The sequence below is a fragment of the Marmota flaviventris genome, chromosome 4 (genome assembly GCF_047511675.1).
Source record: "Marmota flaviventris isolate mMarFla1 chromosome 4, mMarFla1.hap1, whole genome shotgun sequence".
NCBI classification, from domain to species: domain Eukaryota; kingdom Metazoa; phylum Chordata; class Mammalia; order Rodentia; family Sciuridae; genus Marmota; species Marmota flaviventris.
In genome coordinates, this window is record NC_092501.1 from 13,743,631 (window position 1) to 13,760,602 (window position 16,972).

At 36.3% G+C, this 16,972-nt stretch overlaps 1 protein-coding gene across 2 annotated transcripts in view; it reads right to left on the reverse strand.

Moving 5' to 3' along the window:
* Positions 1-1,249: 1,249 nt before the first annotated feature.
* LOC114088615 (pancreatic triacylglycerol lipase-like) overlaps positions 1,250-16,972 on the reverse strand; it is a 28,526-nt gene continuing 12,803 nt past the window's right edge. For both annotated transcript variants that reach the window (XM_027930312.2, XM_027930313.2), the window contains exons 5-12: positions 12,329-12,440; positions 10,928-11,047; positions 10,704-10,823; positions 10,074-10,192; positions 7,094-7,223; positions 5,944-6,052; positions 3,801-3,965; positions 1,250-1,313 (exon numbers count right to left, since the gene is read on the reverse strand). In XM_027930312.2, coding sequence (XP_027786113.2) covers positions 1,250-1,313; positions 3,801-3,965; positions 5,944-6,052; positions 7,094-7,223; positions 10,074-10,192; positions 10,704-10,823; positions 10,928-11,047; positions 12,329-12,440 — 939 coding nt within the window. The remainder of the gene's footprint in view (positions 1,314-3,800; positions 3,966-5,943; positions 6,053-7,093; positions 7,224-10,073; positions 10,193-10,703; positions 10,824-10,927; positions 11,048-12,328; positions 12,441-16,972) is intronic.

A 16,972-nucleotide genomic window follows, 5' to 3' on the forward strand; every position in this document is an offset into this window, starting at 1 on the left:
GGAAACCAATAGGAATTAAACAGATACAGATGGAAAAACAGAAAAAAGAACATTCTAGGAAGAGAAAGTATGCAAGTGTCCATTAGTATCTGAGATCAAGAACCTCTTGGGGGACAGGGCTGGAATATGAAGTTCCAGAAAGAATGTTCTAGGAGATGAATCTGAGATCTGAGGTTAAAGGCAGACTTAGAGTGACCTTGCAAGACTCCCTAGGGAATGTGGATTCTGTCCTGCAGATCACCAGAAGATGTTTGATTTGTGCTTTGGAAAGATAAAATGGGCTATTTTGTTAGTTAAGTTTCTGTGACTGTGACCAAAATGCCTAAAAAGAACAACTTAGAGAAGGAAACATTCATTTTGGCTCGTGGTTTCAGAGGTTCAGTCCATGGTCAGCAGACTCCATTGCTCTGGGCCTAAGGTGAACTTCATGATGGAAGGGTGGGCAGAGGACAGCTGCTCTGCTCATGGCCCCTAGGAAGCAAAGAGTGAAGGAGAGGGGCAGTAGAGAAAACACACCTTTCCAGGATGTGTCCTCAGTGACACTCCTCTTCCAGCCACACCCTACCGGACTATAGTTGCTGCCCAGATAGTCCATTCCAACTGCTATGAACCAATATAATTATCATCATCTTATAATTTCACTTCTGACTATTACTGCACTAACACAGGAGCTTTGGGTGAACACCTCATATCCAAACTATAACAGCTCCCTGTGTTTCTCTTCAGATGTCATTAATTTGTCTCCTTTTAGGAAGATCATATGGACTGCAGAGAGGTGAAGGGTCTGGGGAGATCCACGGGGAACAGGGAGACCTGTCAGGAAGCCTCAGATGTGTCCCATCCTCATCTCCTCGGTGTCATTAGTCCTGACATGTCTGATGAGGAGGAGACACAGAACTTAAAGATAATGGACAAAGAAGCAAAGGTGTTACTTTCTACATGGGCCTACCAAGAGGAGTCACTTTGGGACTGGAAATCTGCCTTCAGTGATCTAAGTAACATCAGCAATGTTAATAATGGATAAGGCGACAGTATCACATAAGCAGTGTATCCAGTTCAAATGTCACTCAATATGCAGCGAAGTTCAATAATCGTATGTGGTTCTTTCCACAAACTGCAGATTTTTGGATTTTAATCACCATATTCAGAAGTTTCACTGGGAATCATGGATATTGACGACAAAAGAATGTATTGCTTCACCACTAGATTTTATTAGCAGTAAGGTTCAATGACACATGTCAACCTCCTCCTAACACGGGGTGAGGGTGAGCAGAACGTCCTCCCTCACAGTGTCAGAACTGCAGAACTTGAACCTGTGGAGAGAAAACAACAATAGATCAGGTCTTCCTGGCACCAGCTGGAGTGCTGAGCATGAGGTCAGCCACTGCTCTCCTCCTACATCTGGGTGGGGGGCACACCCTGTGCCCGAGGGTGGACATGGAGGGAAGACTTTTCTTGAAGGACTGAATTCTCCTTTCTGATTTTGTTTTGCAGTTGTGCAAGCAGCAGAGAAAGAAGCTGTCAGGGGATATTCCAAAGAACAGGAAGAGCTCCTTTGTCGTGTCAAGCAGCTACGGAACAGCTGGCACTTATCAACCAAGGCACCTAAGCAAGAGCAGAGCCAACAGCACAAGAAATCAGCCCTGCCTGAAACTGAAGGTCCTCACGCTGGCTAGCCGTTCTTATTTTAATTCAACAATTGAACTGAAATGATCCATTTTTCTCATTAGACTAAACAATGTTTAAGATGTTTGGAGCTAATTTTCTCTAATAAAATACATTAGCATGTGCAAAGTAAAAAGTGTTCAGAATTTTTTTTTCTCTTTATTGTAATTCCCCTCCCTGTGGTTTGATGGATACTCTTGTGTTTGGGGGTATTAAGTAAAATAAGAAGAACTTGAACCCAAGCACAGTAATATATCAACAGTCAGTTTGATAACTCAAAGAGCTACCTAGTAGCTAATGGTGGTGTTTCCTTCATTTTTTGATTCATTGGTTTATAGTTTTTACAAGTTTGATAATTATGGAGCCTTTATTACTTAAAGTGTATTTTTTTCTGTCCCTTCTCCTTTGTGGTCTTCAAAGATAAATACATTAGTGTCACTGAAATTTCCCACAGGTCACTGATGTTCTCTGCATATATTTTCTTTCTGTGTTTGGTTTTTGATGCTTTCTCTTATATTTTCAACTTCACTAATATTTACTTCTTCAATGTCTAACTCTTGTTAATTATCTTCAGGGTATTTTTCCAGTGAAATATTATTTGTCATCCCTAGAAGTTCAATTTGGATCTTTTTCTATATATGCAATGTTTCCCTTGATTTTTTTGAATAAAATGGAATAGATGTTTACTAACTGCTTTACTTTTGCCTGGTGATTCTAACATTCTAACTGTGTCAGTGTTGGCTTGGTGCCAATTCATTGATTACTTTCCTCATTATAGGTATCTTGTCCTGCTTCTTTAACTGGAATATTTGAGTTAATTTCATATAGTGTGAATTTTATCTAGCTAGTGCTGGATAATTATGTATCTCTGTAAATCTTTTGTTCTGGGATGCAGTTATTTGGAAACAGTTTGATCATGTCAAGTGCTGCTGAATCTCGATTAACCATTTTCCATAGGAAAGAAGACTGTCTGATATATTCTACCCCATGACTTTTCCCAGGCTGGGTGGAAACAAGCACTATTAACCCTGAAGGTCACTGGCTCGGTTCTCTCTAATCCTTCAAAAGACTATTTCCCTGGCCGTGGCAACTTTGCCAATACACATGAGCTGACCAGTACAGTGCTGAATACTCAAGGGATTTTCTAGAACTCTAGGATTTTCCCTCTCAAGTTCTCTACTGTCTGGTGGGCTGTGCCATAACGTCCGGTTGCCTTAGATTCACTGATTCTTAACATTGTCTTTTTGACTTAGAGGGTCCACTGGACTTTGCCTGCACTTCTCCTGCCTATTTCACATCTGGAAATTCAAGACAGGGGCAGTTTTAACCCGTTTTAAGGTTTCATCTTGGTTGTTTATTTGTTTTTTTCTATCAGGCATCACTCCCCCTTATTGATTAAAATTCAATGTCTCAACTGTTGTCATATCTTTTGCCTGAATTCTTGGTTGCTTCATCTGTGAAGGTGAACGTGGGGCCTTTACTCCACCTTTACCAGAAGCAGAAGTCCCTTCATTGGGTTTTTATGAGGACAAACGGCCTGACGACAGAAGCACCAGAGTTTGGCTGACACTCACATCCTCTTGAGCTTAAATTGGTACTATTGTGACCATCATCAGTTCACCCTTCCTGGTAGTTCCCTTGGTAAACACCCTCTGTCTCGCACACAGTCCAGTCATGGTCAGGGTGAAGGACTCATCTCCTGGATGTCTGTCTTCACCTAGAGGACCAGTGATATGGAGCACATACCTCTGTTCCCTGATAAGTTTAATGAGTTCCTAACAATTTAAATGACAGTTTGTTGAACCCATGAAGTTTGGGAGAGACACACACATTGATGACAAATACAGCAAAAGGTTCATTTGCCCAACAGATTTTTTTCACCATAGGAAAGCCAGATTCTCATTGTAACACTTAATTTGTATCATATAACAACTCTGACTACAAATCTATCAAAGTTGATTTTCCTTAAGTACTGTACTTTCTCCTAAAGACACAGAAGATATTAGAAAGCAGGTGTGGCTGGAGTACAGGTGAACCACTGTAGGAAGTTTAACTTAAAGGAGAATTTTAGTGGGGATAGAACTGTGAACAATAATACTCAATCCTTCTCAGCCCTTTGGGTTTTTATTACTTACACTCTTCCATCGTTTCTTTCCACTCTGATGCTAGATGCTCCTACTTTGGGTAGTGTTGGGTTGATCACATTGTTATACCAAATAAATTTGACCTTCTGCACATCTCCAACATCCACATCGGAATCAAACTCACTAGTATGAGTCTTTCCTGGTTGGAGGGAGCCCCTGGGAAGTTAAGAAAAGAAGAAAAATATACTGAAACACACCAAAACATACACATAAAAAACATACATGTAAATACATAAATATACATATATATTTCTAGAGCCAGTGTACAATGCAAGCCAAGGTGATTAATAGAATATTTATCATCCTAATGCATTAAATAAATTTACACACACACATTAACTCAGTGGTACGTTTTGACTCGTATTACTTTTAGGTTATCTTTATTATTAAAACTGCACACCTAATACAGTTATCTCATACTTGACAAAGGCACCAAAAATACATGTTGGAGAAATGATAGCCTTTCAACAAATGGTACTGGGAAAACCGGAAATTTATATGCAGAAGGATGAAATTAAGCCCTTATCTCTCACCATGCACAAAACTCAACTCAAAGAAGATCAAGGACGTAGGAATTAGACCAGAGACCCTGCCCCTAATAGAAGAAAAAGTAATCCTTAATCTTCATCATGCCAGGTTAGGCCCCAATTTCCTTAACAAGACTCCTAAAGTGCAAGAAATAAAATCAAGAATCAATAAATGGGATGGATTGAAACTACAAAGCTTCTTCTCAGCAAAAGAAATAATCAATGAGGTGAAGAGAGAGCCTACATTTTGGGAGCAAATTTTTACCACATGCACATCAGATAGAGCACTAATCTCCAGGATATATAAAAAACTCAAAAAACTTAACACCAAAAAAAAAAAAACCCAACAACAACAACAAATAACCAATCAATAAATGGACTAAGGAACTGAACAGACATTTCTCAGAATAAGATATACAATAAATCAACAAATACATGAAAAAATGTTCAACATCTCTAGTAATTAGAGAAATGCAAATCAAAACTACTCTTAAGATTTCCTCTCACTCCAGTCAGAATGGAATACAAGAATACAATCAACAATAAGTGTTGGTGAGGATGTGGGGAGAAAGGCACATTCTTACATTGCTAGTGGGACTGCAAATTGGTGCAGCCAATATGGAAAGCAGTATGGAGATTCCTTGGAAAACTAGGAGTAGAACCACCATTTGACCCAGCTATCTCCCACTCCTCAGCCTATACCCAAGGACTTAAAATCAGCATAGTATAGTGATGCATCCACAACAATGTTTATAGCAGCACAATTCACAATACTAATATGACAGATGCCCTTCAATAGATGAACGTATAAAGAAACTGTGGTATGTATACACAATGGAATATTACTCAGCATTAAAAGAGAATAAAATCATGGCATTTTCAGGTAAATGGATGGAGCTGGAGAATATCATGCTAAGTGAAGTAAGCCAATACCAAAAAACCAAAGGCTGAATGTTTTCACTGATAAGTGGATGCTGATTCATAATTGGGTGGCGGTGGGGGGGGCATGGGAGGAATGGAGAAATTTTAGATAGGGCAAAGGGGAGGGAGAGGATGGGAAGGGGCACAGGGGTAGGAAAGATGGTGGAATGAGACAGACATCATTACCTTAGGTACATGTATGAAGACATGAAGAGTATGACTCTACTTCATGTACAACCAGAGAAATGAAAAATTGTTCTCCATTTGTGTACTATGAATTGAAATGCATTCTGCTGTCATATATAACTAATTAGAACAAATAAATAAATAATTTTTTAAAAAACTACAAACATGTTTTAGTTACTTCTTCTCACAATTATGGTGAAATCATTATATTACCATTCTCACATTTTTGCAGGGAGAATAATTATTTACTGTTGACAATTCAGATATCTGATATCAAAGCAAACATTGATGATTTTCTCAGGAAATAGAGAAAAAAGTTTAGAAACATAATTCTGAAATGTATTAAGGTACCAATATGAAAGAATATATTTCTTTTTATTATATGTGACAGCACTCTACTCCCACAGAGTAAAGAATAAACAAACTCTTCTGTCAATAGCATACATCATACAGGCACAGTATTTCAACACTTAAGAAGCTTAAAGTGATATTTTACTCACTTGTAAACTTCATACTGCTTAGAGTTTCCTCCACTTCCATACAAGGAAACTAAGACATGTCCTGTAACTTTCTTTCCAGAAAGTGTGACAGCTATCTGGTACCGCCAACCTTGATGGGGGAGAAATTTGGCAAAATGTCAACTTATAGAGAAGACTCACTTAAAATAGGTTAATAAGGACCCCACTACCACAGAATTTGGAGTAATTTATATATGGCATTGGTAATTTTATGTAATAGTTATACACACTCCTTTATGTAAGTGCTCAGAGGACAGGTATTGAGGAGTGGGGCAGGGGAGTGGTGGCCAAAACCAACAAGGTTAAATTCTTTTAAGCCAAATAACCAAGTAGTATATTTTACTTTCAACTTATTAACATAATAACTTGCTCTTAAATATTCTAAGAACTTAAAGTTAAAAGATCGTGGAAAAATAACAGAATGTAACATTTTCATTAATTTTATTTTCATCCATCAACAAATTTTAGAGTATTGTCATGCTTTTGTCTAAACACTCTATATCTATTTTTAAAATTCTATATTTCAGTTTTTCATTGACCTTGGAAATGAACCAATTTAGGCAGCCAAAAGATTGCCTTGGTATGAGTCAACAGTAAACTAAAAGGTTTTGCTCTTTAGTGCTAATATAGGAGATGGGAAAACATTTGTCTTGATTTTACAATATTCCTAACTCCACTCATTTCAATTTAAGTATTTTTCTTCCTCTTTACCAGAAAGAAACCCAGGAGTCTGACCTCAAGTATCACTATTCCCACACCCTCCACTTCCCATCCCCCCAAGACGTTCTACCTAAATATCTCTTGAATCTGTCAAACTGTCAGTTTTTCTCTGGAATTACTTTTTTGTCTGTACAAAACCTCATAATTCTGCTGAATGAATTTTTGACTGAATTCAAAGTGATTGGAACATAGGAAGCCTTCTGAATTCAGCCGAATCAACTGTGAAGAAATTCATTCTTGTCCCATTGAAGCCCCACACTGTGTTCTGCTATGCAAATGAGCTATCATTACCTGGAGCACAGCACTGTGCATTTTCCCACACTGTGTAGAACGTGTGGAATTTCACACGTTACCAATGGAAATGATAAAATACATATACTTAGGATTTAAGGTAAATAAAATGGAAACTTACGTGCAAAAGTACTGGCATCCCCAGTGTTCAGATAAAATTTCTGGCCCACTCCACTTGTTTTCCCAGCAAATCTATCAGCAAAGTGACCCATCTGTGGACATCCTCCACTTGGACAGGGGAAGCACTTGTTCTATTAGAAACAAATGATGAATGAGAATGCTTTTTCTTTTAATAGTGCACTATCTTTCCCTATAGGTGACAAATTCAAATATTCTAAAGTGAATACTATTATGATGGTAAAAGGAATTCCAAACTATGTCTTAGCGAAGGTTAACAGTGCATCTCGAGATCTGCAAGGATAAATCAGCAATTTCACTGTTGGATAACATAATAACAATAACCAGACAAGTGGGAGAATTTATGTGCATGTAGTTTCATTTCTCTTTTGCCTTTCTCAGTTGTCCTATTTGCCTGAAGGCATCCATCTGTCTGCAAGGTGTTTAGAATTTTCTTGCTTATCGATTGATCAATTGATTGTGGTCCTTCGGCTAGAACCCAAAGCTTCAGGAATGCTAGGCAAGTCCTTTATCATTAAGTTACATCCCAACTCTTGATTTATTTTGGAAAAATTGCATAAGAAGGAATATCAGAGCCAGTTATGGTGGCTCATACTTGTAATCCCAGCAGCTTGGGAGGCTGAAGCAGGAGGATCATGAGTTCAAAGCCAGCCTCAGAAAAAACGAGGCGCTAAGCTAGTGAGACCCTGTCTCTAAAATAAAATACAAAATAGGGCTAGGGATGTGGCTCAGTGGTCGGGTGGTCGAGTTCAATACCTGGTACCCACCCCTCCCCCATAAAAAAAGAAAGAATATCAGAATATTAGCGTCTGATGCCTACAGGACTATTAAGAGAACAATGGACCCCAAAGTCAGGCTTTTCTCAAAAAATAGAACATTTTCCATTTTTTAAAAGCTTCTATTTAGCATATCAAGAACTGCATGTTCACATCTCTGAATCTCCCCACCTGAAGAGAGAACACTCCAGTTGGCCATTAAGGCTAACCATGAGGCCCGAGTCTCAAGAACACAGATATTATGGGAAAATATCCTCTCTTCCTGGGCCAAGGGATGGTTTTAGAAGGGATGAAGAGGGAGGAATAGAACTGGGAAGACAAGCAATCGCCATGCCAGAGGGGAAAGCTGCTGCACTGTAAGGGCAGGTGGTGGATTCCTGAATCAGTGGACCAGATGACCCACGGCAGGTCTCAGACCCAGCATCCTGCAAAAGCCAAGGAGAGACTGAGCTGCAAGGAAGAAGGCCAAAGCTGAGTGGGAAAAAAAAAAGGTGACAGAAGTATGACCTAGACTCCATGGGGTTGTGGTGATCACTTTATAAACTTGCTGACATGACAAAAGAAAGTTATTTGCTGAGAAGGAATAACTGGGGATTGTAGGAACTGAAAAATAACTGTGTTCTTTTTTCTAGAACTATGGTTTGAACTAAGTTAGTCCACATTAGTACAATGAACTGTAGAAGTTAATTTATTCCCCAATCATAATTCTTTACAACCTATGTAACTCACTTAGACTTCCTTTTTCCCCAGCTTTAAAAGGACCCTTGAAATCCCTACCCCTAGTGGACATATTTTGGTTTCTACTGGATTTTGTGTTCCTCAAATTGCAGTTTAATACCCCAAATAAATGCCCACCCCATTTCTTAACAGATCATCTGTGTCTCTTTGGGTGACATTTTTTGGAGGGCTTTGCCTAACCCGGATTTCATCTCTATGCCATGGGTGTGCCCATCAATAAGGCAGACGAGGACATGGGTCAGAATCCAAAGGAGCTAAGAGACATGCACCAGTGAACCCCCACATCATTTCTTCTGTGGTACACAGGTTGACCACTAGCACCACCACTGCCAGGATTAGCTGCCCAACTGCCTCTCGGAGAGAATTTTAGGAAGGGGATCCAAAGGCAGAGAGATCTACAAGACTGAGAACTTATTTTTACGAAAGTGCTGAGTATCACCTAAAAGGATTGTTGATATTCTTGAAAGTGACTTTGTTTTAACTGAATGAGTCCTAAAGGTTTTTTGTTTGCTTCTTTGTTTGCTTTATTATCCATATTTGGGCATTGAGAGGGACAGAAATAAGAAGTTAAAACAAGGAAAGAAGACAGGGAGTTTCTTGTCAAACTGTGTACATACTATTAACAAAACATGTGATCCCTTCCTCATCATATATTTCCTATTTTATTATGTTTTTTAGCTCTGGGTTAAGTAATTAACATACATCACAGTGTTAACTCCTCCTACCAAATATGTTGAGTCTATCATTATTATTTACATTTATAGATGAAGAAATTGCTTTAAAGAAGTGAAATATTTTGTGTAGAATCATTCAGTTATTTAATGGTGAAACCTGGGTTTTGGTCCTCTCTTAATTGCTAGGTTTGTCTCCTTGGTAATTAGGATGCCACTTGAAATTTTCTTTATTGAATGGCATATGTTAGAAATCCTAATTTGGAAAAAAATTGTAGTGAGAAGAAAATCCAAGTTTATGAAAAAAAATGTGTAATAGATATGTCATTTTCAAGAACACACATGAGAATCCAAGTTAGAGATCAAGAGAATCCCAAACATGTTGAAAACTCAAAGAAATAATGAATATTATGAGGATGCACAGAAATAGTCACATGCTGATAACTATAGTTTAAAAGGTCATCATTTAAGCAAAATTTCCACATAAGGAGAATGTATAGTTCAACAGTTTCCTATAAATACAACTCATCTGTCCATAACCTAGATTTTTGTTGTTGCTGTAGTTGTTTAGGATTACTTTCATAACAAACTGGAGCATTTATCAGATACATAGAGAAGTGATAGGCAACAGGGTTACTGCGATTAAAATAAATTTATATGACTAAAGGAATAAAGGATTAGAGTATAAACATTCATTGAATGCTGTCATGTACGGTGAACCATGCCAGTCATGAGAAGGACAGTCACAAATTTCTTTAATAGAAATGTGGGTACTTACTGCAGTGAAATCACTGTAAGAGGCACAAGAAAACCCAGCAAAGCCGGTGGGGTTGACAATACTATCAGCATAATACTTGTAGCTTCTTAAGTGATTACAGGCCACAAAGTCACGACTTCCTGTGAAATCAGACATGATTACACATCAGTGACAGATTTTATTTTTCCACGTAAATGTCCTGAGTAGAACATAATTGTTGAATAGGTTTCTCTAATTAGTGTGAACTCATGGAGGTCATCACACAAAATCATTTAAACTCATGGAGGTCATCACACAAAATCATTTATGAAGTGTATTTATGATTTGTGAAGCATTCGGAAATTAAATACTGTTTAAGGTTATAATAGTTAGTGCCCCATTGTTAAATGAAATGGAAAAACAGCTTGAGAAGAAAAAGATTGGTCCACTTAGTAATGTATTCCCTGAATTAGATCCTTACAAATTTGACTGCAAATGTACTTTCTTTCCCTCAGTCTCCTCATGCCCATGTGTCCAAATGTGAGCCTGTACCTTGGGGATGCAGTTCAAAACCCTTTGTCATATAAAATGTGAGATCTGTACAATTTCAAAGCAAGACAAAAACGCAAACTTTCCCCCAATGAAAACCCCCCTGTACACTTAATGGTTTACCTTCCCAGATCCCATCTATGTCAACAATCTGAGAGATAATGTTCTTCTGACATCCGGGCATTTCTTTTCCTCCATTTGGAAAGAAATCGAGGTGACCCACTGTTTGGCTCATTCCTAATCCTGAAGAATTTTAAAATTAGGGAATATTTAGTTTACCATATAGAAACTATAAAATGCTCTAATGTGTAGACTTAAAACCTTCTAGAAGAACAAGTGGCACTCACCCATGTTGGGAACCATGGGGGCAGAATCTGTGTGAATTACATCTACAAATTGGGCATCACTGGGGTCCAATCGAACTAATTCAGGTGTATCCTGAAAATAAGGTTCTGCTGGATCCAACCCTAAAGCAAATAAAATATGTTAATAATTATGACATTATTCATGTGTATTATTCACTTTTCTTCACTAGTTACAGACCATGAGTCATGCATGGAAAGAGATAAATAAATCCTTTGTTTTTATTTTGTTTGTTTTCCCCTACATTTTTATTGGTGCATTATAGTTGTACATAATGATGGAATTTGTTGTTACATATTCATACATGCATATAATCCAACAGTATAATAAACAAGTTCTTTCTTGCCTTAGTATTTTTAGAAGGGAATCTTGCTTCTAGTTTGCTATTCACATTAAAGAGAATTTCCCCAAACTATAGACATTGCCACTACTTAGGGGTACTTAGTCCCTGGGAGAATCTTGGTCACTAGCACAGTTACCATAAAAGAGGCAGACCTGGGAGTCATGGAACTAAAAGCTGTTCAGGCTGAGTCGCCACTAGATTGTTTCTCCCATAGGGCAAGGATCATTTTTGTGGTCATGGGACCCATAATCTGCCATGGCACAGTGCCTGGCTGAGTAGGCTGTGGTAAGCATTTACAAATGATGGGAAAGACTATTCTGGAAGATCCTCTTTTCAGAAAATTAACAGACAGAAATTCCAAACACCCTCATCAACCCAAATGTAACCAACTTATCCACAGTATTAAAAAGAGAATCAGCAGGTCAACACAGAAGTTGGGAGATTAAGAGGAAAGTGGCCTTTCCTCGGGGAATTTCAGAATAATCATATCCTGGTTGTTTTAGGACTTGGGTATCCAACATGAGACCCACTGGCTAAGTGCAGCCAGTCTGGGGTTTGCAAAATAGTATTTGAAATATGTTAGCAGCACCAGAACTGGCAGCTCAGGACAGCTTGACCCTGTGTCCCAGTTCCCCCAGCTCTGTAGCTGATGAGATTTGGGCTTATTAACCATTGCTATTGAAATGGAATACAATTAATTTTATACATTTGAATTCTGTGACTCTTATTTCCATATTGTTTAATATTTTATTGTATCTATATAATTCAAGAGACTTGTCTTAGGTAAACACAGGTGAATAAGGTTTATAGATGTTCTCAATACTCATTTTAGGCATATGAAATATATTTACATTTTAAAGAGGGTACTATAAACCAAGATTTGATAACAAATTGCAAGGCCTAATTTATGATCATGTGGGCCAATTCAGAAAGTATGACAAGGTAAAAAGTAAGCTGCACCAGATTTCCATCCTGTATTTCCTTTTAGATCCCAATAGACTACATATAATCTCATTCAGAAGCTTTTGCTTTTATGACCAACCTGTGATTCGTGCAATTGCTCCATTGATCCTCCTTCCAGCCTCCCCAGCAGCATGGGAACCCAGACTATGGCCAATAACGTGGACATTGGAAAGGGAATATCCAAACTGAGACTGTTGGAAAGTGGAGGAAACCAGACTATGTCATCCCAAAATATGTCTCTTTGACATAAATATTTTTCAGCTAAAGGCATCTGAGAATCAACAGTTGCAGAAAGGACTATAAGAACTGTCTTGTCTTACCTGTAGCAAGCCATAAAAGTCCCTATAGAAAGATGCTTTTCCTGTACCAACACAAGATGACCCTTGTCACCAGTGAGTGAGAATTGGTGCTACAATAGAAGTGTGTAAATAAACTTATGAAAATAAACCATAATCTCTACTAGTTTGGTGCTGCTTTACCTACCTCTTAATGATTCCCTGGAACTTACTATCCCTAGCTCATACTCTCTTGTGTGTCATTTTTTTCTCAAAATTCATCTTTTTCTGTGTGTCTAAAGTATAAAGAGTTTCTGTTTTGCCCATTTCTTTCAGTCTTCACTCTCTTGTCTCACCAAGGATAGGTAAAAGTTAACAAACATTGTAATATTGTATTCTTTTCTCCTGTTAACCATTCTTTTGCTGATTATGCTCCTAGGCCTAGACAAAATTCAAAAATTCCAAATGATAGCTAAGATGGGTAGAGGTGATCGACAACTTCTATAATTTCTGGTGAGCCAGCCAGAAGGTTCTGGGTCTCTTCACTCATTCCAGAGTCTGTAGATGGGATCCTGGGGGTTTAGCAAAAGGTATCAGAAAAAGATAAGAATTCTTACTGAGTCAGCTCTCCCTGACATCTGTAGGCAGTGCCTGACCAAGAAAGGATACTGAATTTTTATTTGTTCCTTGCTTTAAAAATTCAGATTGGCAGAAGAACACATGTGAGAACAAACTATTTTATAGAGGTTATTTTTGTGGAGGGAGGTAGGACGTAGAATAAGAATCTTATTGATTTTAGTTGCTTTTTGAATAAACTGGCTATATTTAAAAAGAAATATGTGCACCTGTAGGAAAATCAAATTAAAAATGGAAACAAAGAAGTACAATGGACAGCCTTGGGGATTCCCTTAGCAAGATTAAAGAGGAGAAATCAATTTAAAGCAAAGTTAAAGAATTTTAAATCCACCATAAATTCCTTTCCTCCATGAATTCTTTTAGCTCAGGAGAAAAATTTTTGTAAGAAATTGATTGCTTTAAATTTATATTGGTATGGCTATTGATTTGTTAATGATTACTTTCCTCCTATGGAAAGCCTGTTTTTCTTACTGTGATTTGCCTTTCTGTATATAGGGGAAACATGAGTAAGACAGCCTTAGTTTGGAATATGGCCAGAAAGAAATGTGAGTTGCATCCCATTTGCAGCTAAGTATACTAATTGTGTTTAGATTTTCTAGTCCTTTTGCTTGTCTTTTGGGAATCCCTGTATAGAAGGACTGCATCTTTTTGTTCTTCTTCTAGAGATGTTAATTATAGCCAAAAGTACTTATTAGTTTTCACCTTGAGTCACTTGTGAAGTATACCATTGATTCAAGATTTTGATTTATATTCAGAGTGTGATAGAAATTTTTTTAAAAGTTTAAACTTTCTCTCCTGAGCCAAAATATACTCAGAAAGAAAGACGCTGTCTTACTAAAACATTTTAAAGATAAACAACTCTAAATTTGGAACAAGAAATCTTTTGCTTTCTACCTTAGTTGGAAATTTGCTATGGATAGAAGGGAACAGACTGAAGATAATGCAATTAGGTGTATAAACAGTCCCTTGATGTCACTCAGACTGTAACACAAATTTTTGAGGAATTAAAAACAATTGACCTTAACTTGTAAATTAATAAGTCTTCACAAAAGTAGGAATGTATCTCTAGAAAAAGTGATTCTAGTTTTACCATTGCTCAAACCTCATCTGTTCATCTCAGGATGCTTGCTGATATTGTGAAAAGTCAGGACATTGGAAATGGGGCTGTCCTGCATTAAAAGAGGGCAAAATTTAAATAGTAGTTCCCTTGGACTTCTAATAGGCAAATATAGAGAAGAAAAAGGATATTTTCAAAAGAGCTCCATAGTCAGAAGTCAATTGAAAGTTGATATTCTGGCTGTAATTTTCTTTATTAAATCCTGCTTCTCTCATGGAAACGTTTCAGGGGACTGAAACTCCTCTTCTCCAGTTGCTGCTAACTCTATGTTCTGCCTCCTCTACTTGCTTCTTCTCCTGTTGGCCTGAATTTTGACTATTTGAATAACAGGTAAATGAAAGATCTTGTATTTTCGTTAATATTAGTAAAAGTCTTTAGCCACATCAACAGGTAAGCTTAACTTGTCCCATTTTCAAAAAGAAAAAAAAAATTAACAAAAAGGAAAGAAAAAATTAAAAACATGGTTTGGATCCAACATTCCTTTTCACAAAACAGTGAGGTTTATATTATTACACCTGTCTCATGGCTAAAAATGTTAAATGAAAGTTATGATGCCTATATGTAGGTTTATGTTTATGTGTATGTTTATGGTTGTTTACATGATATGAAATCCTCCAAAGAAATTATATTCAAATTGGTTTACAGATAAATGAATGCTCATAAATTAAATATAGCTAAAACTGCCAGATATAGGAATTTACCCAAATATTTTTTCAAGCTCATTGACTTAGTAATCTTGGATAAATAAAGCTAGTTTAATATTGCTTGAAAACAGAGTGTCTTCTGAGGTGTTAGCAAAGTACCCATGTATTTAATTTTAGGGTTCCTCAATTTTGTGATACTCGCCTGATATGTCCTTGTGACAAAAGTGGTTGATGAAAAATAGCTTGAGGGTATAACTCACTTTATCTAATGCCTCACTTAATTTCCGGAGCCAATTGTTGAATAAAATTAAATTAAATATCAATAGGATAAAAGTTTAAAAATGATCTTTTAAACAATATATTCAGTGACCATACCCTTAGAGTTTTGTTAGTTAAATTAAATATGGATGTTCATTAAATATTTAGATTATTTTTGACAAAGATGAAATATTAAAACATTAGTTACTGAATATGTGATTTAATTTTATCTACTTTTGGCTTATTATTACAAAGAAGTTAAAGATATTGGTTCTGTTAATAAGCTTAAAAATTGCACTTGGAAGAAGCACAATATCTAGAAATTATAAAATAGTTCAGTCTACAGCAGTTGTTTCACAACTGCTAGGAATTAAAATTCTATCTACTAATAAAAACTACAAAAAGGAAACATCTGTATGCAAAACTTACATGTAAAAGAAGATGTGTTTTCCTTATAGGAATATTATAGGTAGAACTGAATGAATATAAAAAATTGAGAAAAGATGGAGAGAGAGAGAATCTTGTATGGCCAGACTGACTAAACTTGAGTGAATTTGTCCTAAAGATTTTTGAAACAAGCTTTAATATCAAAAATGCATCAATACAAAACTAAGAATTTAACCAAAACTTTCTTGTGGTAGTAATATGAGATAATAGTAAAAAAAAAAAATTCTTAAACTCATCTGAGGGAGGAAGAAGAGAGAGATTCTATATTTTGTCAAATAATTTCCTGTGCTTTGTATTTTCATTAGTAGAGCTTTGATTACTTAAGACAATTGAAAAGAGGTAAAGTTTTTTTTTTTCTATAACAATGTACCTTCTTGTATTTGCCTTCAAAGTATTTTGTTATCATTTTGGTTAAATGAACGGCTATTGTTTCATAATGACTTGTGATCCTGTTTTTTTTTTTTTCAAGTATTATCAGACTTTTGAAAGTTTTTGCAAACTTCTCCAAATAAAATTCTAAATTAAGTCTTTTTGACCTGAAACTAACTTTGGGATGTTCCAGAGTCCCCTGTAATATCCAAAGAGAGATAGTAAGTAAGCCAACTAGGGTTATTTGGCATTAAATTACCTGAGAAACATTGCATATAAGAAATGATGTTTACCCTTCTTTGAGTTAAATATATATGGACACACACACACACATACACACACACACACATATATATTATATATATATATATATATATATATATATATATATATATATATGTGTGTGTATATATATATATATATTTTATATATATATATATATATATATATATATATATATGGGGCTGGGGTTGTGACTCTGTGGTAGAGCTATTTCCTAGCACCTATGAGGCACTAGGTTCAATCCTCAGTACCACATAAAAATAAATAAATAAAATAAAGGTATCATGTCCATCTACAACTAAAAAATTTTTTTAAATATATTTAGATATATTATTTATATGTGCCCCAGAAGCTGTATGAAATGCCTAGAAATTTGATATGTTTTGGTGTAATGTTATCAATCACAGTTTTGTTATTAAGTTAAAATGTCACATATCACAACACTTGGAAATAACCAGATTTACATGTGAATTATTACTATGAATTGTCAATAGATTTTTAAACCATGGATCATTCTAAGTATTTGACTGTCCACAGACAGTTACTTTTTAGAATGATTCTTCTCTAAAGGCATTTGCAATCAGCTACAATCTCAAACATCTTTTCTTCAAAAAAATTCATGAAAGATTCTGATAATTACTCTTGACAAAAGAACACAGCTTAAAGAACCATTAGGATGGGTAAAAATTCCAAGA